The 26935-nt window shown below is 39.6% G+C and overlaps 1 protein-coding gene across 1 annotated transcript in view; it reads right to left on the bottom strand.

Annotated features, from left to right (window-relative positions):
- Positions 1–26935, bottom strand: part of LOC114147123 (sodium channel protein type 4 subunit alpha B-like) — a 49365-nt gene that overhangs the window by 8034 nt on the left and 14396 nt on the right. The window contains exons 5-20 of the mRNA XM_028021681.1: positions 23763–23891; positions 23102–23193; positions 22089–22331; positions 20845–20908; positions 16593–16734; positions 15982–16179; positions 15395–15580; positions 14940–15311; positions 13896–14025; positions 13558–13796; positions 12409–12582; positions 11947–12303; positions 7492–7899; positions 4960–5077; positions 3580–3734; positions 3313–3486 (exon numbers count right to left, since the gene is read on the bottom strand). Of these exons, the coding sequence (XP_027877482.1) occupies positions 3313–3486; positions 3580–3734; positions 4960–5077; positions 7492–7899; positions 11947–12303; positions 12409–12582; positions 13558–13796; positions 13896–14025; positions 14940–15311; positions 15395–15580; positions 15982–16179; positions 16593–16734; positions 20845–20908; positions 22089–22331; positions 23102–23193; positions 23763–23891 (3181 nt within the window). The remainder of the gene's footprint in view (positions 1–3312; positions 3487–3579; positions 3735–4959; positions 5078–7491; positions 7900–11946; positions 12304–12408; positions 12583–13557; positions 13797–13895; positions 14026–14939; positions 15312–15394; positions 15581–15981; positions 16180–16592; positions 16735–20844; positions 20909–22088; positions 22332–23101; positions 23194–23762; positions 23892–26935) is intronic.

The raw sequence follows: 26935 nt of genomic DNA, 5'->3' as shown, positions 1-26935 counted from the left end.
CTCATGTCATGACGAAACACAGACAAGTATGCACATATGGTCCATGCATGCATACTCAGCTATATATGCATATAAATATGGATATATATCAAATAGAGGGAGTTTTATAAAGAACTTATAAATCTTTGTCAAATTGTTTCCGAATTTGTATTAAGCTGATCACATCCAGAAATCAATACCAATTTAAGACTTAGAGGCACAAATGTCCTGAATTTCTTTATAAAAGTCTATTAAGAGATGTGTTGGGCCAATATATCTAAAGAAGATACTCAATTGCTATTTTCTGGACAACTTCGGCTCCAAAAGAGTGTAAGTTAAAAAAAAGAATTAAAAAAAAGAAAACTGAATAATAAAATTATAATAAAGTGGCATTATTACAGTCAGACCAATAAATAAATAAATGTTTTGTTCCACTGTCGTTAAAACAGAGCAGGTGTTAATTCAACCGATAAATTTACACAAATAAACATTACAGTAAAAAAAAAAAAGCACAGTGCCTTGCAAAAATATCCATAACTTTTTCACTTTTACACATTTTGTTAAATTACAACCATGAACTTCAAGGTATTTCACTTTAACAGACTAACGCAATGCAACACCTAACGAACTGGCGGAAGGAAAGTGACATTTACATATGGATTCATTCCAACATGTTTCGTACTATTGAACATCTGAAATAAAGTGTCGCATGCGTTTGTTTCTCTGATTTGTATCTGAGTCGATACTTACAGTCACAATGACTGAATCGCCTTTTGCTGCAGCCACATTGCAGGTGTTTCGGGGGATTTGCACCTTTTCCGATTAAGAATTTGCCCACTACTCATTTCAGATTCGCTCAAACTCAATCAGATTGGATGTAAAATGTTTGTGAACGTCAATTTTCAGGTCTCAGCAAAGATGGCAAATTGGATTTAGGTTCAGACTTTGACTGGGCCTTTCTAAGTTTTATATCACAGAGTGTTTGCATGTTTTAAACCTTTCATGTGAAACAGCCTCAGACATGAGGTTGCCTGTGGCAAAAGTTGAAAGAGTAAAAATATTGTTGCAAGGTCCTGTTATAATCAGGCACATTTCATAACTTTATTGTCCTTTCCGGCATAAACAAGATCTTCTGTAGATAATCCTCGGAGCGCATGGTGCTGCATTTGTTTTTAATATAAAAGCCAAGCACGTTTTGTTTTCTGCACATTTCATACCCAATCGATTCGCTTGGAGACGAGGCGGAGGCCTTAATATCACAACAAAGCAGCAGATACAAGTGAAGAAGAAACACACAGGCTGAGTGTGAACCCCGGTCCCACACTCACCTGAGACCCGCTAGCTACAACTTACCCTAACAATAGTGCGGTCTGTGGCGATCTGTGTAACGGCAGGTGAAATCAGAAGAGGTCAAGTCATGCTTCGGCCACTTTGGATGTGCACGCACCACAGAGCCACACTGATTTACAGTAAGTGAAATGCAGAACCCGTTTTAAGAACAAACTGTTTAATGTAATAATTGCTTCAGTTTGGGATTTCAGAAACTTCACTTCGGTGCTTTTCAAAGTGTTGTGCCTCAGAAAGTTGGAGGGAAGTTGAGAAAATAAAAAAGCAAAACAAAAAATTTTTTTTAAATCATCACTATTGTAGATTTAAAATTTTTTATGTAATGTTTTTCAAACATTATTCTAAATTGTAAGTTATTGAAATGTTATTTGCAATGATAATCTTTCTGATTGGCTGCCAGTCAAATGTATCGAGGTGCTTTGCCCCTGAAGCTAATTTAGCCAAAGAGAAATGGAAAATGTCTGTCAAGAAAAAGACGCACGTAACTGTACAGGCCACTGCTGCAAAAACATCTGTGGAAGTTACATCAAATTTGCTGTAATAAATACAAAATATGACGTCTTTTCTTATAATCAACATAATTTGGTGAAATTTTATTATCAGAAAAATGTTCCACCACAACTGCTGACCAGACACAAGAGTCCTCATATCAGGAGATATGAGGTAGCATTTACAAAAAAGGTAATGACTATTATATAGTGAATTAAAGCAAGAAAAACATTCTGAAAGTTGATTTTTCTTTACATATTTTGTAGAACTGTCTGTGGACTTGCAAAAGCCGTCTCCAGCTAGAAGCTAACGCCGTTCGTGGGTCCGTGGCAAAGAAACGTTTGGGAAGCTGTGCTCTAGTTAGCCTCTTCAGCAACAGAAAAATAGTTAAAGGGTTGGTAAAGTCGGGAGTTGAGCATTTTATAGACTTAGATTTGTTGGAAATAAACAGACAAACCCTTTTCTGATAATACAGTGCATTGCGAAATTATGCTTAACCCATGAACCTATTAACATTATGTCACATTACAATCACAAGCCTCTGTGTGTTAAGCGGAAGCTAATGAATGCATGGATGGATGATATAGCGACACAAATAAGGAAGCATGTCATTGAAAATTTTTCAAATTAAAAAGAAGTGTGCAGTGCATTTGCAGACACCCTGTAAACCAGCTGCCTGTCAGACGTAAACTAATTTACACAAAGAAAATTTCCACATGCATAAAATCTAATCTAAACATCCAGCTGTACAGTGAAGATCTCCAGTGCATCGATGAACAAACAATATTATTTAGACCAAGAAACACAGCAAACAGTTATGAAAAGGTTTGGTTACAAAATAATATCTAAAGTTGTGAAGCAGCCAAGAGGCCAATTTTACCTCTGGAGGAGCTGCAGAGATACATAACTCAGACACAACTACAAAATGTAACTGTGTAAAAGTGTAAAAGTGGCAAAATGAAAGCCGATGTGATCTGAATCCACATGGGAATATTTAGCAACACTTGGAAACTGTAGCTCACAGGCTGTCCTTCCACAGTGACTAAACTGGAGATACTTTGTTAACCTTAAGTTAACCAAAATGTCAGTTTCTAGATGCAACTGCAGTGAAATGTTGTTCTACAAACTATTGATGCAGGATGTGAAAACTGAAAGCATTTGGCTGCACTGGAATTTTTTAGGAGTATAATGGTAAGGTAGGGAAAATATACGTGCCTGCAACACTTTCTGATTTTTATATGTAAAAAGAAAAAGGTCAAAAATCATGGACTCGTTTTATACCATCACATGAAATCTCATAGAAATTAATTCATGTGTGATTGTAATGTGACAAAAAGAGTAATGAATACTTATGCAACGCACTGTAATGGAGCACCAACCCAACAGAAAATGCAGCTATGTAGAAATGAATCACAATTCAACCTGAAATACCACAGTATTTTATCTTTCATAAAAAGATTAAATAATTACACTAATGATAGCCAAACATTCACTCACATCCACAATGAGGAAGTCGAGCCAGCACCAGTAGTTGGTGAAATATTTCTTGAAGCCATACGCTATCCACTTGAGGAACATTTCCAGGACAAAGATGTAGGAGAAGACTTTGTCGGCGTACTCCAACATCACTTTAATGACTTTTCTCCTCTCGATGTAGATATCTTCAAACGCCTGCCGGAAAAAGGGAACAACCAGCCAATCAGATCAATGGAGCATGAAAACATTTCCAGCTGCTGCTAACCGCCGATCAGGACACGATTTTACCAGAGCCCCGCTGCTGAGCAGGATCATGAAGATGATGAAGGTCTCAAACCAGCTGTGTTCTACGATCTGGTAGCAGGTCTTCCTCAGCCTCCACCAGGCTTGGCCCAGGCCGCGGCTGGTGTCGATGTCGCAGCATGGACAGTGCCTCAGACACACTGAACGCAACATCGAAAACGCATGTTAGGCTAAAGTGGCTTTGAACCAACATGTTCATTTGACTGATGTAGTGATTTCAAACATATTCAAACATTCATGTAGCAAGAGGCTACCATCATCTTTTAGTTTCTCCTCAGGTTTGTTCAGACTGATAGTTTCCAGTTCCAACTTGTGGTTGATCTACACAAACACGGCTTAGGCCAAGAGTGTCAAACATAATATCTGCCTGTCTAAATAGATCAGGGTATCTGATCTATTCATGTCATACTTAAGACTTTTTAAGACCTTTTAAATGCCACCTTGAATTAATTTTTAAGACCAAAAAATATAGAAATATAAGGTATGGTTGGGGGCTCCTGCAGTATTACAGCATAGCATAATTTTTTACATTTCTGAAGTTTGTTTGTAACTCTTTGCTTCTCATAGTGTATGTTGCTCTCTACAGCCATGGGGTCCAGCTTAAAAGATTTTTAGGACCAGAATGCAGCCTAGAAGTGAGGGAAGTGAGCCAGTGGCAAAACAAACTGGCAATAAATTTGCACTTACCTATAATAGTCGCAAAAAAGCAGGGTATGTAGCTTTGTTGCTAGCTACTTTGCAAGAGTATATTAGCAGTCAGTTAGCGGTAGAACGAAGTGAAGATGTCCGCGCGCGACTCAAACTTTTATCTGACAGAAAACTACATATACAACAATAAATAGTCCTGCCAAGACAAAATTTAAGATCTGTGATTAACGTATTCATGCCCAACTTACATTTTTAGGAACTTAAGACATCTTGAAGGTTTAAATTTAGATGCATGAATTTAAGACTTTCTAAGGACGGGCAGACACCACGCAGATTGTGTATGCTGGCTTGTTGCTTTGCCTGTATCACAGAAACAGTTCCTCACGCCACCCTTTAGCTATGAAATATATTCCACAGTTGTCCCCAGAACTTTATCAGGTTGTTTAGCTATTTTTAAGATCCTGGTTTTGATGCTGCAACCCCAACAGGTAATGGCAGAAGAGATGGCACTCTTCGCCTTACAGAAGATGTACAGCAGCTAGCTGCAAACAGTGGAGAACCTAAGCTTCCTAAAGAGTACCATCTGCTCCATCCCTTATTTTAGCTTTACTGTTGCTTTGCTGTTGCATCTCCAGGACAGGCTGTTCTCCAGGTGAACACCATAATGTTATTTCTAAATATGACAGTTCTTTGGAAAGTTGTTTGAAGCTTACTCACAGTATGGGAAGCAATCCTCCGGCTCCATACTGTCATCATCCAGCTCCGATAGGTCGTCTTCCTCCTCTCCAGGCTTCCTCATGTCCACGGTGCTGCCCTCCGAAAGGCTGATCTTCTCCTGGACAGGAAGGTTAGTCAAAGTTTCCGCACCGTTTTGTGTAGAACGGCGCGGAAACCGCGGCACCGGGATGCTGTTCAGAGTCAATTTTGATGAGATTTTTTTGATTAGTAAGGGCAACATATTTCCAATGATTTTTTTAGGAAGGATGTGCAGACTCAATCCAATAAAAAGGGTACAAAGTTTAATCCAGGAATAATCACAGGACCAAGGGACCAGATTACCAGCATGACCATTTTTTTTTTGTTTTCTAACGGCACATGAACAACAGTGGTGTGACAACAAGCAACAACAATCTCTCAAAAACTGAATTATTAGATCAGGGGTGGGCAATCCTGGTCCTGGAGGGCCGGTGTCCTGCAACTCTTAGATGTCTCCCTGGTCCAACACGCTTGAATCCAGCAGCTGAATCACCTCCTAAGTGCAGTCAAGTTCTCCAGAGTCCTGCTAATGAGCTCATTATTTGACTCAGGTGTGTTGAAGTAGAGATGCATCTAAAAGTTGCAGGAAACCGGCCCTCGAGGCCTGGAGTTTCCCACCCCTGTACTAGAGTGTAAGACATGTTTGGGGTTTTTTTTTTTTTTTTTTTAACAACTAACCAATTACCAGCCGTACTCCTGTCAACAGTGCGTGTGTTTGACGCTCTACTCAGGCAGAACTCCTCCTTGTTTTGAACTGTGAGCAGCTGCTGATGCTCTGCTAAGCCGATGGAGGTTTGAAGGAGGGCGGTGTGATGTGGAGCGTAGACAGCAGGCTGTTCGGCTCAGCCTGGCCTCGTCTGGCTCTCCTCAGCTGTGGGAGCTTAATCTTTCTACAAAGCTCGGCTTCACATCTGGCCCATTCCTGTCCGCCCGCCAGACAGACAGACAGACAGGCAGACATATAACCTCCACCTCAACACACGCCTCGCGCTCCGGATACCGCTTTCCAACACACTTTTAAGGTAGCTGGAAAGCGATGGTGGCACGGGGATGCAGGGTTTAACTTGTTGGATTTTTTAAAAGAAATAAACAAAAACACATACGGTAATTAGGAATTACAGTTTTCTTAATGAATAAACTGTGGCTTGCCAGTCCATTCCACAAAGATGCAGCTTTTTAAAAAATTTTATTTGTGCAGCTAAGCTAACCTCTAAAGCTAGCTGGCTCACACTGCAGAAAACTATATCCACACATCGCCCATGTAGCGACAAAACAATCTACGGACTCCTCTTCCAATGTTAGATTTTTGTGATGTAAAAAAATGTGCTAATGGTGAATCATAAAAAAACAAACAAACATTTCCCCTTTAATGTCATTTATCTCCTGTTCAATTCAACTGGAAAACAAATAAATCTGTTCAGACACATAAGGTTAATTGCGCTACTAATTGATCAATAGTCATAATTGCACTCAAAGTATTTACAGTGCCTTGCAAACAATGTTTTACAAAAAAGGTTAAATTTGGTATGCATTTGTATTCAGCCCCAAGGTTGTTTTTTTTAAATCCCTGGTGTGTTTCTTGATCTACATGGTTCTGTTCAATTATGTTTTTAAGAAAATTCAAAGATCTTCAAAGAGCTAATTGGGTGACATCTAAAGGCTATTGGTTCTACTTTCAATTTATTTATTGCATAAAATTGTAATTAAACACAAAGTTTTTGACAAAAAATAAAAAGCTAAAAGAGGATGATTGTACAAATCTTTACATGTGAGTTCACCAACTTTGCTTTACACCGAGAGTGGTACACAGCACTGTTAAAATTCCAGAAAAATTGTTCCACACCTTTACAAAAAATTTGCTAAAAACAAGCAATTCTTAAACGTGCCCATCCTTAAACTAAGACTTTGCTAAAGCAGCTTTCCAGGATCTCACCAGAACATGTTTGTACAATGAGACCCTTCTGATCCTTTGCAACCTCTCAGCAAACTATTGATTCAGCTAAAAGAAGCAAAATGTGGGAAATTTGGGAAAAATCCACCAAGGGATATCTGGACTTATTTCAGTTCAGTTACATTCAGTATAATTTCTGGCAGAAGCGAATGTGAGAAAATGAATTAGGAGATGCTTCAACTACATTTTAGCTTTAAAGCGTGAAGACTAACAATTATGTAAGGTGATAAAATGCTTGAGTGAAACTTTCTTCGGGTGCTTAGCGTTAAAATGAAAGCGGAGAGGATTCATAGCAGGTTGCAGATTATTTTGTAGCTTGTTTATCAGTTTGTAAGCGAGTCAGAAGCAACATTGCAGCAACCTTGATGTGCAGAAAAACGCAACGCAAAACACACCAAACACAAACCGTAGATACTGTTTACGTAGAATTCAAGGCAATTAACAAAGGGAATCTGAGTTTTTTAAGTCCTACTTTCTTGAAAAATTATTTTTAGAACAAAATATAAAATGCAAATATAAAATGCCAGAGAATCTGAGTTTACCGGTTTGTTGTCCTCATCCTCTGATGACTCTGAATTTTCCTCCTCCAGAAACTCCACATCGGACTCCCCAGGAGCTATGGGAACCACGACGGTCAGGTTGGGGTTGGTCATATAACTATCCTCTTCAGGAAGGATGTACTTTTCTCCGTAGCTTCCGATTATCCCCCCGTTGCTTTCTATGTGATTTCCGACCATCTTCTCAGCCTGAACGGCCTCTTTGGCCTTCTGCTTTTGACTCCTGAAGCCGTGTCTGAAGAGGTTAACGATGCTCCCACAGAGCCACGACAGGCCGGTGTGGACGCGGCCGATGGCGACCTGGATGTTGTTCAGGTCGCCGTCTTCTTCGGGAGCGGAGAGGTTGTCGGAGCTGAAGGAGCTGAGCAGCAGGGCAAGAAACAGATTGAGCACCTGGGGATGGAAAAACGTGTTATTTTACACGAGGGTAAGACAAATTCTTTTAAAAATATACATTTGCAATCAAAACCTCGTGCAAAAAGCATCCATGCATCCTGAAGTTTTCCAAATTTGATCACCTTACATACGCAAACTTAAAGATATCTTGTGGGGCCTCATGTGAAACACGAAGCTGCTTAACTGTAGAGTGGAAGGAAAATGATTACAAAAATTATACAAAATATGTGACTTGCATTTGTATTCAGCCCTAAATCAAATTCAGTCCCTTTAGAAAACACGTAGAGTCCAGAGAGAAAGTCACAAAGACTAAGGGACGCAACAGAAAACCAAACTTTTGATCTACATGTTGAATGGTTTGTGTGGTGAAAACTAACTTCCAACATCACCCTGAACACAACATCCACACGATGACATGTGTAAGCCTGTTGCAATAAACAATTAAGCAATTAATCGCGTGGCAAGCAGAAAAACAGAGTTCCTTCAAATCAAGGCTAAAAGCAGCTTGTATATAGAACTGCCTTTGATTAGTAGAAACTGGAATATTGGTCAACATGTTTGATTTTAATTATGGTCTCTGACAAGATGTAATGTTTGTTGCTTGTTTTATGCAGGCTTTACTTGTGCCCCCACCAGGCTTAGCATTGCTTTTTAAAATGTCTGTTTTTTTAAGACTTTATAGTTGGTTTTCAGGTATAATCTCCTAATATTTTAATAACACATAATAATCAAGTGATATTTTCAAATTTCCTGTCAACTTTAAATATTTTTTACCTCAAAAACACAACGGACTGCTGGATTAGTGCCCAACCACCGGACTTTTTCTGGGGGAAACCTTGTGATGTCTGTATGATGTTTTAATGATGTAAAGCACTTTGAACTGCCTTGTTGCTGAAATGCACTACAGAAATGAACTTAACTTGATCAATTAAAATGAGCTCCATAATTTCCATTCTGTTGCTTAATATTTTTTGAAGGGCAATTTTGTTTATAATCCACTTTGTTTACGGCTGCATTTCCTTTTTATTTACAGTTGTTGGGTGTTGGGTTTTATTTTGGATGTTTAAAATATCTTCCAGTTCCAGTGTTACATGTTCTTAATAAAATCAAAGTGTATTGGCTTTGGAGACTTACTATTACATTATCAACACATTGCGTGAAAAGCTCTCTCAAAACAACAAATGTTGACGTTTATCATAATAACTCCCTGGAGAATTTGTCATCCAGCAAAATTTGTGATCATGGCAGGCAGCAGCATATGGCAGTGGCAGCATCATACTGAGGGGAGGCTTTTTTTGAGCAGGGACAAGGAAACTGTCCCTGTAGTTGATTGAACGATGGATGGAGCTAAACACAGGGAATGAAAACTTGTCAGAAGCTGGTAGGTAGAGCAAGAATAGAGTTATTGAGATTAAATCATATTCATATCTTCACTGAGCATTTGTGCTGTAAATGCGCAACAGGAAACAGGCTGCGTACACAAAGGAGTGAGTAAGAATAATACCAGACATGTCTCACGTATTTGCCAACATTGCTAAATCCTGCCTGGTAGTTCAGGAGGTTATTCAACAATATATGATCACATATGGAATCAGCTGTTGCATCCCCCTTGAAGTCAAGGCTCAAAGCACATGACATAAAAGTAATCTGTCATCTGGCTTGGTGTGTGTGGGCTGTATGCGCGCCCACACACACATACACACACACCAACAGGAAGTGTGTGTGTGTGTGTGACACGCACAGTCGGTAAAGATCATCTTTAGCTGCTGAGCCACGCAGTTATGGGATGATTTGCGATAAACGGCCTCTTCGCGCCCTCCCCCCTCCCCCAGGCATCCTGGATTATCCTTTAGATAGACCGCTTCCTCACGATTATTATCTACAGAAGGTTTCTATGCAGTGAAATCCAATAAGAGAACAGTTTTGAGTGGATTTTTGACCTGGCGAGGCAGCCGTCAGGCACTAACGAGATCTGCATGTAAAACAATGCAATAGAAACCGCGACAAGCCGACTGCTCTCTTGTTTTTCCTTTAGCTTTAGCTAGAAGAAGCAGTAACGCGTCTTAAATACAAGTCTGCCACTTGTGAGGTATTAAGATTTTTATGTGACTGACTAAGATAAGCCCTGACCATTTTTAATAAGAGAAGAAAAAAAATACGCATAATCCAAGAGTTTTCCATTCCCTATCCAAAATATTTACAGTTTATTCCACAATTATTCCCACCTGTGGCAGATTTGAAGCAGTCCTTTAATGTTGCCAACATATTTCGTCTGACTGGAAGTAATATTAGTGTTTTGTGGCGGCCCAGAAAGACTCCTGACTTGAATCTGATGGCGAATCAGTGGGAGGAGTTGAAGATTAGGGTGATGACAAGGAGGCTTTCCAACCTCAAAGATTTGGAATTCATAAACAAAGATAAATAATAAAAATGCAAATGGAAACATCTAAAACTTAGTCAACTCTCAAAAGGCAGGTTTAGTTGTAAGGTCACTTATTGCAGGGTATAAAAAAAATTAGACTTGTTATTGGTATTAAAATGGAAATTAAAACATTTTTTTTTTTTTTGCCTAATTACAGGATATAGTTTCTAGTTAGAACTGGGAGAAAGCAGAAGAGATTGATTTTTTTTCTCATATTGTCTGTCTGATACCAAACAGTCACAACATGGTGACAGAACAAACAAATATAAAAATCTGTATTTTTTATAAAAGCTACACGCTGCAGATTTAAGATATATTGATTTTAATTAGATGACTAATTAAAATAGTCAGCCATAAGCATTTATAGAGGTAATCTAAAGTATTTACAATTTTTTTCTAATTGTGGCTCCTAAACCGCCCAGGTCTACTGTACATGAAAGTACCATGCTTCCATCAAAGCGCTCAAGTATGGCCTGAAATTTGTAACCTATGGATGAAAGTCATCTTTCGCTTGAGAAAAAACTCTAAAAACGTCTGCCATGGATTATTATCGACATGTCTGAGACGTCAGGATTGAAGCAAAGAAGTGGTGTGTTGAGAATAAATAAAGATCAATTTTTTATAGTTAGTTGTTTTTCTTAGCAGGAGAGTTCTAGTGCTGTCAATCACAATCTCATATGGCTGCTCATCCTTCCTCCCCCTCGCTCTGTGCTATGCTGCAGCTAACGCAGCCTGTTGTAAATGCTTAGTCTAGTTAGCATAGCTACCAGTGAAGGCAGATACAAAAAAATTCTGTAATGATAAGCTGTTTTTCCACCATTAGCACATTTAGCAGTGCGTGAATGAGGTTGATTGACAGCGCTAAGACCCTCCTACTGGTTCTGATTGGTTGTTTTGGTCAGAACATTGCATTACTTTAGCCAGTAATAGTAGCTCAAGGAGCAGGTGGAGGAGATTGATTGTTTTCACATATTATCTGACATGGTGGCAGCTTTAACAAATATGGAGAAAACATATTTTGTATTAAAGATATGTACTGCATCTTGAATAAAATGAAACTAAATAGCATTTTTTGAGAAGTCTGGATTGCTTTATGTATATTTTGTACGTTGTTTTCAGACTGATACTTGTGGGGAGAGACATTTCAGTAATCTAAAACTAATAGAAAAAATTTAAGCAACCTACTTGCATTCTGTATGTGGATTTACTGTTGGATGTGAAATTCATGAGCAGTAAATATTGTGCTAGTTATCAGTATTGGACCAAAGAAAGCAAGGCAGTTGCAAGTCTTTAAAGTTGTGACACTTTGATGCGTCATATAGACTCAAAAAATTGTAACAGCAGCTGCGTGGGGGGCCCAATTTAATTTTTTGTCATGGGGCCCAAGATTCCTGGAAGCGCCCCTGCAGTTGGTTCATTTCTCATGCTACCTTTAGGAGCTAACAGGCTAAAATGGCATCAAGCAAAAGTTTGTCATTCTCTTTGTTAGCCTCTGTGTAAGAGGCTAACACACTAGGCGTTTCCTAACGTCATTTCCTTTAGCTTTGCAACTAGCAAAAACAGAATTGTTTATTCTCAATAGGTGCGAGACTGGGTGAACAAAGTAATTGTTCGTGACTTACCACCAGGTTCCCTATGACCATAACCAACATGAACACCAGGATGCAGAGAGGCTGCCCAGCCACTTCCATGCAGTCCCACATGGTCTCGATCCACTCGCCGCACAACACCCGGAACACGATCAGGAAGGAGTGGAAGAAGTCCTTCATGTGCCAGCGGGGCAGCTGGCAGTCAAAGGCGATCTTACACACACAGTCTTGGTAGTTCTTGCCAAACAGCTGCATGCCCACCACGGCGAAGATGAAAACAATGATGGCCAGCACCAGCGTCAGGTTCCCCAGGGCGCCCACAGAGTTCCCAATGATCTTGATGAGAGTGTTGAGAGTAGGCCAGGACTTTGCCAGCTTAAACACTCTTAGCTGATGAATAAAGAACAAATAGATATATGCTTGCTTGTGTTTTCAATCCTAACAATGCAAAGCGAAACAAGGCAACACATTCTGAGAGCTGAAGGTTTCTTGTACCAGTCTGAAAGAGCGCAGGACAGACAGTCCCTCTACGGTGGAAAGGCCCAGCTCCATCAGACTGAGGCAGACGATGACGCCGTCGAAGATGTTCCAGCCCTGCTGGAAGTAGTAATAGGGGTCCAGGGCAACGAGCTTCAACACCATCTCAGCTGTAAAGATCCCTGTGAAAACCTGGAAAGAATTTGTTCTATATCATATCAGCATAATAGTTCTTTAAAATACACAGAGGAATGATGTTGGATTAGAAATCCTTTCATTCTCATCTACCTCTAAAAATACAACTATTTCCTCATCAATTACTACAAAATGTTTACTTTTTAGGTTTTAAGGCCCAATCAATTGTGCAATTTTAAAACGTTGCGACCCAAGAATTGCATACAGTGAATAAAAATGGATTAAGTTACTGCCCTGAACAAAATAAACAGGAAAGGAACAATTCAAAATTTCTAAAGTTATGAGGATCAACACTCCAGACCGCCATTTCCTGTGTAAATAAACATTGGCTTCTATGTGCTCCATTCAAAAATAAGGACGTTTTAAAGTTCATCAAATAGCCAACTGTGATGTTTTCAATGCTTAAGTCGTTTTAACAACTGATGGCTTTTAGTCCCTCGTTGATTATCCATTAGCTTGTGTTTGTGGGGTTGTGTCATATAAGTAATAAATTGGTTCTCAAGGTCATTTTTATCGTTATCACAATATTGCCACAAAATATCTTGTTAAAACTCAAATTTTACAGTTAAAAAAAACAAACTGTAAAATTCTGGCAACCACAGCTGCCCGTATATTACCGTAGAGTCTCTTTTTTTTTACACTGGACATCACCCACCCCTACTTGAGTGGACAATAACAGTATTATTAACTTTTACTATACAAACTCAGAACACAAATACACAAAATCTGCCCACCATTTCCTGATGAAACATTGCTTCTCACCAGGCAAATGTCTCAACAACAGAACCTTTGACAAAGCATCAGTCTGAAAGCTAAAAAAAAACCGTCCTTCTCGTCGATTGTTGAAATACAATAACAGTTTGAAAGGCATTTTCCTCTTCAGCCAGCTCATCTCTGCTAACGTACCACCTGACAGCACTTGAGGGAAAGCGGGCTAAATGCTCCAGTTCCTATCATTGAAGAGTCTCTTACCAGGTTGCCCACTGACAGCATGGTGTTGAACTCATCAGTCATGGGGTAATGCTCCAGAGCCATGAACAGAGTGTTCAGCACAATACATATGGTGATCCCCAGATCCAGGAAGGGATCCATCACCATGAACTTCACACACTCCTTTAACTTCAGCCACCAGGGGCAGCAGTCCCATATTAAATACTTCTTGGCGAAGGCGTACCAGCAAGGGGGGCACTTCTGCCTCGATTCCTCCAGCTCTGCAAGGAGAAACCCGAATCAGGAGCAAAAATTAAAAAAATGAAGTAATTTTTTCCACTAATTTCCTGGATATTATTCGAGGGATGAAATGGACCCACCCTCCATGGCGTCGCTGAAGAAGCTGAAGGAGCTGTGAGCTCGTTTCCTGCGCACAGAGCACCGCTCCGTGACGCTGGGCGAAGGCTGCAGCAGAGGTCTGGGAGCTGGGTCCGCTCCACTGCATGGCTTCTGGCAGACAAGAAATAAATAAATGTCGTCTGATATATTGTTTTGGTCGATACTTAAGCTTGTTTTCTTTTGGGGCTCTAGCTGACAATTTCGTAATTGATTGTTCTCCTAATTATTCAATTGATTAATCGGATAGAAAACTGCCACATTCTACAGATTTGCTATTTAAGCACTTATGCCCTTTTTTATGTGATGTTAAAAATACATTAAAATATGCAAATAAATAATTACATTTCTTTTTAAATAAGAAAATTTTTTTTTTTTGCTCAAAATGCAATATGATAGGATTCATTTGGTGAATTTGAACCAGGTGTAGATAAAACTATGCCACTTGAGGACTTTTGGGTAAAATACATTTACAGACTAAGGTGTTTTTATCTTAATTGTAAAATGTATATTTATTTTGTAGAGATACTCCTCCAAATATGTTGTTTATTCAGAAGATTACCTTTTGTGGCGTGTGAATCCTCCAGTCAACAATTCATGGTTTTCCCCAGTGTATTTTAAGCCTGGCGGGCCACCAGGCTAAACATTGCTTATTTATTTAAGTCTTTTTGAAATGTTTGCATTTTTTAAAGACTTTATAGTTGGTGTTCAGGTATTAATCTTCCAATTTTTCAATAATACATAACTATAAAGTGATATTTACAAATTTCTTGTCAACTTTAAAAAATTTTTAACTCAAAAATTCGACGGGCTACTGGATGAATGACTGCCGTAGCGCCCAACCACCGGGCTTAGCAAGTTTTCTGGGGGAAACCTTGCAATTAATCAATTTCTAATCAGTCAAGTTGATGGTTATTCCAACAATCAATTGATCTTCATTCATCGTGATTAACACAATTAATCGTTTCAGCCTTATTTTCTCCCATTTAATGCGAAACGCCTGGGTATTTTGCCTGTTCTACACTTACTGTTTCTTCCTTGAACTTCTCCATGCTGTGAGCCGGCATGCACGTCGGGGTGAGCAGACCCATGGTGGCGATGCCGTTCTTGTCCAGCAAGACGTTGAGTCGTCCGTTGATGTTGAGGCTGGGGGTCAACACCTGGGAGCAGTGGCTTCTAACGCTGCCTGTCCTCTTCTTCCACGGCGTTGCGGTCGAACTGGCGCGACTCCTGAAGACGTCCCCGTGGACGCTGTACTCGTCGTCTGCGAAGTCAGCCTCCGAGTTGTTGCGAGGGCGGAAGGAGCTGAAGATGCTGTTCTGGCTGGCTCTCCTGGTGCTGAGGGGGTGAGAGGAGAGCGTGGCCAGCAGAGGGTGGACTGGCAGAGGGGACAGAGGAGGCTGCAGAGAGAGACAAACAGGAGGAAGTCATTGGCTAATGTAGGGCACAACCTCAACAACTGGGTGAAACTTGTTTGTTGTACCACAATTTCATCCACTGGCTCCAGCCTCTCCTCAGCAGCTTCAGCTGCTGTCTCCTCTGAAAGAGTCCTGTGAGATCTTCTTCTTCTACTGCTGCTGCGGCGTATACTTCCTGCTTTCAGACAGAATGGCGATAACTCCGGCGACACAACGGAGTCGGTCTCCTGTGCTTGTCTTTTGGCTGCCAACTTCAAACAGACAGAAATTATGCGACAGAGTCATTTATAATCTAAAGCTGAAAAGCACACACACACACACACCCACACACACACACCCCAACACGCCAACACAAGCCTACATCCTTGTACTTCTATGCAAACTGAAGGCTTTGTATTGACTTCTACTCCTTTCAGTAGCTGCATTTATGCCTACTCATTAGTAGTTTATTCCTAATCCTAACCTTAACCAAATCTTACTCACACCTTCCAAAGTTTACCCTTAACCCAAGTACAACACCTCTTCTTATGGGGCCTTGGCTTTGGGCCCCATATGGAGCAGACAGTCCTCACAGTACAGTATTTCTTGGAAAAGTGGTCCTTACATCACATCAAAATGAAGACACACACACACAAGAGAATCTTGCACCTACTCTTTGCTCTCGTCTGAGATGCTCCATGGCCAGCTGGAACTCCCTCTCTTTCTGCCAGGCCTCAGCAATGGTCGCCTGGTTCTGCTCCTCGTAGGCCATGGCCACCACGGCCAGGATCAGGTTCACCAGATAGAAGGAGCCAAGGAAGATCACCAGCACAAAGAAAACCATGTAGGTTTTTCCTGCTGAGCGCAGAGTCTGAGGAAAATTCACACAGTAAAGTTACATGGTTATGCACATAGGATAAGAGATAATCCCTACTTTTACCGACAATAAACGCTGCCCAATTTTATTTATTTATTTCAAATAAAGATTGTGGCGTTTGGACCCTACGAGTCAATATGTTGGGGAATCATCTTGTGCCACAATTATAGTCGCAAATCTTTTAGGATATGTCTCTACCAGTTTTGCAAGAATAGTTTTTGTTCAGTCTTCTTGACAATACATTCAAGTTCACTGAAACTGGACAACATATTGTCGAGTACTTTCAGATTCTCAATTTGATTTACCCCCTGTTGTTCTAAAGCACCAATATCCTTTGATCGAATCCATTCCCGAAAATGACCAGGAAATTTCAACATGATTTATGTATAAATTAAAACCCACTGTACCTGGTGAAAGAGCTCCTCCCAATAGTCTTGGGTCATGAGTCGGAAAAGTGCCAGAAAAGCCCAACCGAAGGTATCAAAACTGGTGTAGTCGTAGTTTGGATTTTTTCCCACTTTGAGGCAATCAAATCCATCCGGGCACTTCCTGTGACGGATATAAAATCAAGAAGAAGAAGACAGATTATTAAATGACAGGATTGAAACATTAGAAGCAGGCAGGATAAATACAGCTCTGTTGTCACTCAGGTTAAAAACACCTCTCATATCTACATGTTGTTATTCATCTTTGGTACAGTAAGTGGATGCAGCTCCATTAGCACCATCCCCCTCCCAACTGAATACGGCACTTGAAACCTGTTTCAGGCCGAAGCTCTAAAATAAACCCGAGTTAAAAAGATTACACTCAGCCAGATGGATATCAAATAACAGCCTCAAAAAATGTTTGGCTCCGTGCCTCCATCCCTGATCTTCATTGTTAGCGCAGTGGCGTTACAGCAGATATTTAAGTCCTGCAGCAGAGAACAAGCTGCACTTCCATGTCAATGTGAGAGGGGAATAATTTCATAATGGCTGGCCAACATCTGGGCGGCACAGCACGGCTGTGAGAACAGCTGCAGGTCTCACCAGGCTGCTAAGCGGGAATTCTGACTAACGTCAAGGGCGGCGATGTCTGTGTGAGGCTGGAAACGTCTTGCTGTACCAGACGCCTTGTTCAACCGAGTCTCCTGTTTATTCCAATATTCCAATATTCGATGAATATATTTTGGCTGTGTCAAATGAGTGAATTTCGCAACACCGCCATGGAAACACTTTTTTTCAAATCACACGAGTCGTGTCATAACCAACCGGATATTACTACTGGTGGAAACGACAAAGACGCCATGAAGAAGTGGGTGGATGATGGAGCGGCGGTGGTTTTTTTAATGACGTATCCCATGATTGTGCGATTTTAATAGAAACACAGCAATTGTGAAATTGTGTTTTTGTGTCCGCGCATTTGTAATGCCCACGTTAGGTTAAGCGTCCACTCATGCCCAAGAAGATGACTTGTGCATGAATGGATGGGTCATATTTTTTTCAGTTTGCATTTCAAAACAACTAAATAAACTCTGATAATCTTTGGTGTGGCTGCTGTACATGCTTTTCATTTTTTATTCCAGGAGATCAACTCAGAATCTTACAGTTCATATAATTTAAGGAGTAGCAGAAGAAAAATTGCCGTTTCTCCTGAGGACAGCTTAAGTGTTGGGTTTCTACGCTAGGCAAAAGGGCAAAAGTTCAAAATGTGAGTTCAATCAGTAATAATCCTGACTGCCCAGTGGGCATTGAGATGCAAGAGGTTAAGAACAGGCCTAACCACAATAGCAGGACTGATGAAAAACGTCCTCAACTCTAAAGGCAAACAATATACAACAAACTTAGTGACCAGGCTGAAAGTAGAATTTGAATTAGCACAAGTCCTGTGTGTCTGACCGCTCAGCGGTGCCTGCTTCTGCGCATGTGTGTGACAGTGTGTGTCATCATAACGTATCCAGAGCTTTAATTTGGAAATCTACTCAGGGATTACTTGTTGGAATACACTCAAAAGATTAAGCATCCTCTGTGTTTTACGTCCTCCGTCCTGACCTGCTTAGTATCTTGCCTGTCTCCACAGTCCGCCGCACAACGTTCCAGCAGAAACGGCGCATAAGTTAAGAGCCTGCCACATAATTTGCAAACAAACACATAAGCTACCTTGTAGCCCTTTTGACCTATAATCTGTCATCCATGTTGTGATTCTGTGTCATCTCATTTGGAAGCCGTGTAATGGCAAGGACATGCAAGAAAAAAATGCAACATCACTTTTGATGACAAGGCAACAGTAAAATCAAAGTGAGATAACAAGACTAGTTGACAAAAAGGTATACAATCACCATGACTGGTAAAAAAAAAAAAACCTTCAGCTATTTAGCTTTAATGTCTAGTTTGAGTTCACTAGCCTGCTATTTAAAAGGCTTAATGACATCACTTCCACCCAAAGTTCCCTCCTCTCTTTTCACTCTGACTTCAACAGAAATTACAGGATCAGATTTTCCTCCTCGAGGAGATTAAGTTCCTGTGTTTTTTGGGAGGCTGCCGTCCAAGTGGGATTAAAAACGGCAGGGTGGCTGCTCTCTGATGCAGGATAATTATGCGACTAACTACCTCCACCGTGTCCGTGGCAACACAGCTCTCGCTGTGACGCTAAACTGGACTGCATTGTTTTAATAAAACTTTATTCAAATCAGATTTAGCTTTATTAGTGTACAACGGACAGAGGGACGAAAAACAAAGGGAGGAAAGGAGAAGAATAGAAGAAAGGGAAATGGATGAAGAGAAAGACAAAGAAATCTAGGAATCTGCAAAAACACCAAACCTCACCAAGTAATTTTTTGACTAGTTTTTAGTGCAAACATATTTGCACACTTGACATAAGACAAAACTAACATAGAAGTAACTTTTCAGCAAGATATCGGAGAATGTTTTCAGTCAATAACATTTGAAAGCAGATTAGTTCCACTGGGAGATTATTTTACTTATAACAAAACACTTTTCCCATAAGTGAAATAATCTGCCAGTGGAAATCTTTTTTTTTTAATCATTCATTTAAAACCAACTCCTCTGTTTTGTAAGTAAATTTTGTCTTATTTCAAGTGTACTAACGTATTTGCAGTAGAAACTAGACAAAAATACTTGGTATAATTTTATGTTTTTGCAGTGTACACTCACAGAAAGACATAACATGTAACTTATCCACATATAAAAATATCACCGTATGTGTTCAATAGTGTTTTTTGAGGCAGGCATGAAGGAGACCCAAACGCCAAACATCCAGAGACATTCAATAATTTTCACTAAAAAAACAAAAATGTATCTTTGCAACAAGATGACACTACAAAACCCCAACAAATTTTCTTTCTTTCTGCACAAACAAAACCCATCCTAAAAGTTCAAAAGAGACCAACCTGCCTGAAAAAAACATCCTCACTAAATTTTCCAAAGCACTATCATCCTGGTTTTCATCTGAACACCTAGTGAAGGGCGACTGTTGTGGTCAGAGGTTTCCACAATCCAACAAATGTTTAGCTCAATAATGCTTCAAACCAGGATCAGGGGGAGATTTGCTGCCTTGTTCTTGTTTCAAAGCATTTGGATTTACAAGATTATTTAGGCTGTTTTCACACCTGATAATCTGGTGGACTCGGTACGATTGAGGACCAATGTTGCAACATTTGTTACATGTAACAAATGTTTGTTTGCAGCGTCAAATGTTCGCTTGACACTGCATTGTGTCAAACGAACCAAACTATTGAAAAACCTCTTCGCCTGTGGTGGCGCTGCACCAAGAACTGCTAAAGGAGACAAAGTGAAAACCTCAGAAGAAGACATGAGCGCAACTTCCTTCTTCAAGAAATGTAAACAAAATGGAGTGACGTCAGATTTTAGTGATTGAAGGATTTCTCTTTTGTCTTTGGAAAAAGAGCATGAGCCATTTCTCCTCTGGCGGATTTGTTTTGGTTGTATTTACCCAGAATACTCTGCATTATAAGTCACTTCCTGCTTTTGGAGCAGTCTTCGGCCCGCTTGGCCTTCACATATGAATTCGAACTGCGCCAGAGTTCACTTCAACCGAAATGAAATTTGCCCTTCGATTGGGAACAGTCATCCGTTCAAAAGGAAAAATAAATTCTACATTTGATTTAGATTAATTAAATTAACTTGAACTACAGGGTAAGAAATAACTGAGATCCACTATGTAACGTAAAATGTCGCTTTTAGATTTTAATCAGTAGCAGTATTGAGTACAGAATCTTCTCTAAACATTAAGAAAACATCATTTTAAAGTGCTCTGATCAATTCCAGTTAACCTAATTATATATATTTGGCTCTCTGCGGGATAAAATCTGTAATGACAGCTCTTCTTCAGCTGCCAACTCAGAGTGTCTTTGTCAAGGCAGCGCTGACGTGATTATCCGCACATGGAGCTTCTCTCATGGTACGCCAGTCCCTCTGATGAGATCACAGCCCTGTGCATTAAGCCCCACAGTGACTGCAATGTTAAAGCCAACAGAAAATCAACCACTGCTGTGTTTTCCTGCCAATGTGAAAAGTGCCTCCGAGCTTCCGTGTCCTATTGTACAGAGCAGCATGTAGGGGATCAGAAGCCATTACGGCGGTCAACATTTCAACATTACGTAACAGCCCGCAGATTATTAATAAGCGCAGATTCACTTACCCTGCATCGCTTCCATATCCACATATTAAAGCATCCTTCTGCCCTTCAACTTTGTAGAAATTATCTAAGGGAGGAGGAGTGACAGTTCAGGGAAAGCAGAGCAGTGGACATGTGTGATGTGCTTGTAGACAGCAGGCAATAGCTGCATTTCCATTAACCATAGAATTGCACAAATTGAAATTACAAAAAATCAATTTGTTTAGCGGAAACATGTCAATTTTGAAAAAAAGTCAAGTTTCGCCAAAAAGTTTTCTTGCGCTAGAATGAGGTGGTTTTTCGGCCATATCGAAACAGGTGTATTTCACAAAACTGCAATGAAAACACTTTTTTGTGTCACTAATGTGATGCGAAAATAGCTGGATTATCAACTGTCTTTTGTTGCTACTGGCAAAAACCACAAAGAAGACGAAGTAGTAGGAAGATGATGGTTTGTTTTTGCTTTGTTTTTCAGACAATGTGCTGCTTGATCCACCAGAACTCACACAGCATCTCAGAGTTCATAAAAAGACTGCATTTCCCCAAAACACCGCATGCGTGGCCGCTTCCAAGGAGACGCCAATGTCTCCCTCTGATGTCCGATACTTTTCTATGGAACGCCACTGCGGTCATAAATGTCTGTACAATTTGTGTTACTTTGGCACATACACAACGCGCAAATACCGTCTACAGTATGTGATGTTGACGCGTCGAACACACGTCAACATGTCACACATGGTTAACGTGTAAATAATGTCTACAGTGCATGTTGGTGGTTTGGCCGAGGATCTGAAACAGCCAATGAGAAGAGACGTGACTCAGACTGCCAGGATGTGACGTTGTCCAGAAGAGACATAAACAGGCTCTTTTTGCACCTTAATGAAAAGCGCAATCAACGCTTAATTTACACGTTTTTGATGTGATGTCAACGTTGTTTATGCACTAATTACCCGTGACATTTTAACGCGTAAACATCACGTGCTTTACACGTTTGCCTGTTGAACATGCGTTAAAGTAAAGAGAAATGTTCATACATTTATGACCTCAGTGGTGTTCCGTATGACTACATCTCTGGTAACTGTTTACATCCATCGTTGCCATGATTTTTAACAACTTATCACGTGAACAAGCTTATTCGCCTGTATTTTAATTTAAGTTCTTATTTAATAAAAACATTTGTGAAATTGTGCTTCTTGACATAAGCAGATTATCAGCAAGATTTGCGCACATTTGTAATGGAAACACAGATACAGTCCTTTAAGTCTGACCCTCGTTGGTGAGAAAGTCGTCCGGCGAACTCCAGGTCCGGTTGTTGCAGATGAAGGTGGTGTTGGGGGTGTACGAGGAGTTGATGCAGTGATCGAGGTTCCGGACGCACTTTTGTCGCAGGAGACCCATGAAGAGCTGCAGGCCGATGAGGGCGAACACGCTGAGGCAGAAGACGGTCAGGATCATCACGTCGGCCAGCTTCCTCACAGACTGGATCAGAGCGCCCACAATGGTCTTCAGACCTGGGTGGAGCAGGAAACACAGAAAAAAAAAGAGACGACCGGTGCTGATTTTTATGCAGTGTGGAAAGTTTTAAAAGCAGGGCTGAGAAGAGATGGGGTGGCGTTTGTAAATTTACACGCTAAAAAATTAATAGCAAAATTTTTATAGTTTATTTAGCCTGTCATAGTGAAATAGATGGGTTCTTTGTTCAGTCATATTTTCATGTTATTCATACATTTGTATATGTCAGAGATCCAAACTAAGCTTTGACATCTACTCATTTAAAAGCTAAATATTTAGTGTTTAGTTATTTTAAATTAAATATTTAGTTGGGAACTAAATATTTAGTTTTCATACTAGATATTGTTAGATATATTAACTTTTGAAATAAATATTTAGTTCACAAGCTAAATACTTAGTTCAGTCTTAAATTTAAACTAAATATTTATCTTAAATATTTAGTTCAGAAACTAAATATTTAGCTCCCAACTCAATATTTAATTCACAAGCTAAATATTTAGTTCTGTATTAAACATGTAAGGCTGAGGTAAATATTTAGTTTTCAAACTAAAATATTAGTTTGAAATCTAAACACTTAGCTTTCAAATAAAACATTTAGTTTGGAACTCTGACGTTTATGAATGTATGAATAAAATGATAAGAATATGACTTTATTAAATGAACACTGTCATTTAATTCTCTATAATTTGTTAAATAAACCAAAATTTTGCTGCTCGTTTTTTACTGTGTAACTTTACAAACGAAGAAGCCGTTTTCAAGGCTGCCTCACCTGGAATGACCGAGATGGTTTTCAGAGCTCTCAGTACTCTGAAGGTTCTTAACGCAGAGACATTCCCGAGGTCGACAAATTCTGTGACGTATCTGGAATTTGGTGCCAAAAGAGAGGAGAGGAGGGAGAGTTTAGACCATAGAAGTTTATAATCACAGCACAAACAGACGGGTACAACTTTAAGATGGAGCGCATTATGAGTTTATTATTTCTCTGGTTGCCTCAGTTTGTCAACGTGTGGCTCAAAGTTATTAAAATTAATTGTTACCAGTTACGACAGTCGTGATGTAAAGTAAGGGTTCGTCCATTTTTCCCACAGTAAAATTCAAGCACTTTCCAAGCATCTTCAAGGTAACTTTTCAAACTTTTGGAAACGATAGAAAAGACGAGGAATAGGACAAGAAGTAGTTGGAGCATGATGGTGCGACGTGGTTTTGATGATTTATCACGTGAACAAACTTATCATGTTTGTGTCGTGTTTGAAACACCGCTATTGCAAATTGTGCTTTTTCGATATTGGCGGAATATCATCAGATTAGTAATGGAAATGCATCTAAGTGAATTAAGAGTGATTTTGTGTTGCTGTTTTCAGACAAAACAGTTGACTGGTCTCAGGGAGTTTAGCTAAATCAAATAGATTGCTTTGAAACAGGCTACTCACGCCATGATGATGACGATGAAGTCGAGCCAGTTCCACGGGTCTCTCAGGAAGGTGAACGGCACTAAACAGAACCCTCTCGCGAAAATCTTTATTGCCGACTCGAAAGTGTAGATGCCAGTGAAGGTGTACCTGGGAATCGTTAGAAACAGGACGATGAACACACACATTTATGGGCACTAGACGCACATTAACCCCTGCTTTAAAATGAAGTACAATAGCTGCGGTGCGGGCTGACACGTTTTCTGTGGAAGTATAACAATGACGAAATGATTTAGCAGGCAAACTGAGAGCAAGATAAGAATAACATGCTGAAAGAATTTGAAACCAAAAAAAAGTGACAGCATGAGACATTGTCATCGGCATAAATATGAATTCAGCAACAAGGAGCAGCAGCAGTGTATTAATACAGCGAAAGCATGAATCCTCTTCCAGCAGCTGAGCATTTAGTTGTAAATTTACTTTAAGCTAGGTAAAGTTTAATGACTTAAAGAATGCTCATTTAAATCCGCACAAGATATACATTTTTGTGTTGCCTGTTAAAGATTTCATTTTCACTCTACATCTGATATCCACAGCATTTGTTTTTATACGGATAGGATATTAGCAACAACCTTCTGGAAAAGGATCTACAAATCTGAGACGTCAAGCAGTAAAGATGGAGGATGCATTCGTCTTTCAGTGAAAGAGATGGGGGGTCAACTACTGGATTGTGCAATAAGATGGCGCAAAGTGCCTAGAAAACTCATGATCCTGCCCCTTCAACAGCGGACATATGTACACATATTCAGGCTATTGTTTTACACCAAACCAAACCAAAAATCTCAATCTGAAAATGTTTAATCTCAACAAAGTGCCTGTGAGCGATGGGAAAATAAGACCTAGCTAAGACAGACAATGTTTAACCCCTGGGAAAAACAGAAAATCAATCAATAAAAATTCTTAGTAGCTTTGTTCAACTTTTTTTAAAAAAAGAAAAAAATTTAAATGAATAAATGCAAGAGTTAAGTGTATTTTAATGAGGGTTTTGTGGTCACCAATAGGTGTTACCTGTGATTTTGTCATCATCCTCTGGTCTGGCAGGGAAGTTTGATAAAAAAAAACGTTCAATATTGGCAATGACCAAAAAGTACAAAGTTCACTTTTTTTTCTGATTTTTGGCAGCTACATTCTTAAGGTGATAAATACCTCATTGCAGTCAGGTTGTGTACCATCTACTCTCAAACATGCTGTGGTCAAACCTCTTCTTAAAAAATCCAATCTAGACCCCAGTGACCTAGCAAACTTCAGGCCCATTTCTAAATTGCCTTTCTTATCTAAAATTCTTGAGAAATTAGTTTTTATTCAGCTTGAAATGTTTTTAAAAGACAATAATATAACTGAGAAGTTCCAGTCTGGGTTTAAAGTTGCTCATAGCACTGAATCTGCCTTGCTCCGAGTGTATAATGATCTCCTATTAACAGTTGATTCAGGCAACATTGCAGTTTTATTACTTCTAGATTTGAGCTCTGCATTTGATACTGTAGATCATCAAATTCTTTTACATAGATTAAAACACTGTGTTGGCCTGCGAGGCTCAGTATTCCAATGGTTCAAGTCTTATTTAGAAAACAGAACCTTTTCTGTTCATCTTGACCAATCCTGTTCTGGGGCCAGACCATTAAAGTATGGTGTTCCCCAAGGGTCAATTTTAGGGCCCATTTTGTTTATCTTGTATTTACTGCCTCTTGGTAAAATTTTCCAAAAATTTAATATTTCCTTTCATTGTTTTGCAGATGATATCCAGATTTATTTGCCCCTTAAATTGCAAAATGGTACAACTGATTCTCTTCAGCTGTTGCTAAACTGTTTAGCTGAAGTTAAATTATGGATGGAAAAAAACTTTCTTCACCTCAATGAAAGCAAAACTCAAGTTCTATTATTTGGTCAGAAACTTCAGACTACAAATCCAGATCAGATTCTTGGTTCTTTAGCTCGCTCTTATCAGACCTCTGCTAGGAATCTTGGTTTCACTTTTGACAGCTCTCTAAAGCTACATAAACAAGTTAGTTCTGTCGTTAAATCGAGTTTTTACCACCTTCGGCTTTTAGCAAAAGTTAAATCTTATTTCGGTTTTAAGGACTTTGAAAGACTTATCCATGCCTTCATAACAACTCGACTGGATTACAGCAACTCTTTATATAGAGGGATGGAAAAATCACAGATTCAGCGACTTCAAATGATCCATAACGCAGCAGCACGGCTTCTCACAGGAACCAGGAAGCATGACCACATAAGGCCAACTCTGGCATCTTTACACTGGCTGCCTGTCTTTTATCGAATAGATTTTAAGATTCTTTTGTTAACTTTTAAAGTTTTAAATGGGTTAGCCCCCCCTTATCTTCGGGACCTTTTAAATCTCCAGTCTGTGTCCAGAACGCTACGATCAAATAATCAGTTATTACTTACAGTTCCTCGAACTCGACTTAAGAGGAAAGGAGATCGAGCTTTTTCTGTTGCTGCTCCTGTTTTATGGAATAACTTACCTTTCCAGATTAGATCTGCCCACAGCCTGGACCATTTTAAATCGCTTCTTAAAACTCACTTTTACTCTCTGGCATTTAAATGATGTGTGTTCTGTTTTGTCATTTGTGTTGTTGTTTTTGTGTTGTTGTTTTGTACAGCACTTTGGTGCAGTCTTGTCTGCTGTAAGGTGCTATATAAATAAATTTGACATTGACATTGACATTGACAAATTTGACATTGACAAGAAGTGATAGATGATCATTCAGTTACAAAAAACACTTTGCACGTTTCACTTTCAAATCCACTAGTTTTCTTTGTTCCCAAACACTGGGATTGTTGCTGAAAGAGGATGAATCAATAAGACGTTGAAACCTTTGGCCTTAGGTTTTGCCAAAGATGTGGGTATAAGGAAATTTCTAGCATCTCTTGTTTTTTGTATGCATTTTATAATATTTGCAAATGATCTATTTTTATCCAATTCCTTGGGAAGAAATCAAACATTTTCTCTCAAAATAAGTTTTGTATAATTGTTGAAGCGGCAACAAAAACGTAAAAAATCCTCCGACGATGAACGTTTCCACTGAATCTTTCGCGTCATGCACAGCAAGAACGTCCTTGAAACACGTTCAAGGCTCTTCTCATTCCACGGCATGCCGACGTTGTGTTCAGAG

Source organism: Xiphophorus couchianus, chromosome 6 (genome assembly GCF_001444195.1).
Source record: "Xiphophorus couchianus chromosome 6, X_couchianus-1.0, whole genome shotgun sequence".
In the NCBI taxonomy this organism is placed as follows: domain Eukaryota; kingdom Metazoa; phylum Chordata; class Actinopteri; order Cyprinodontiformes; family Poeciliidae; genus Xiphophorus; species Xiphophorus couchianus.
The sequence above is the reverse complement of the archived record's forward strand: the minus strand, read 5'-3'. Positions and strand labels throughout refer to the sequence as shown.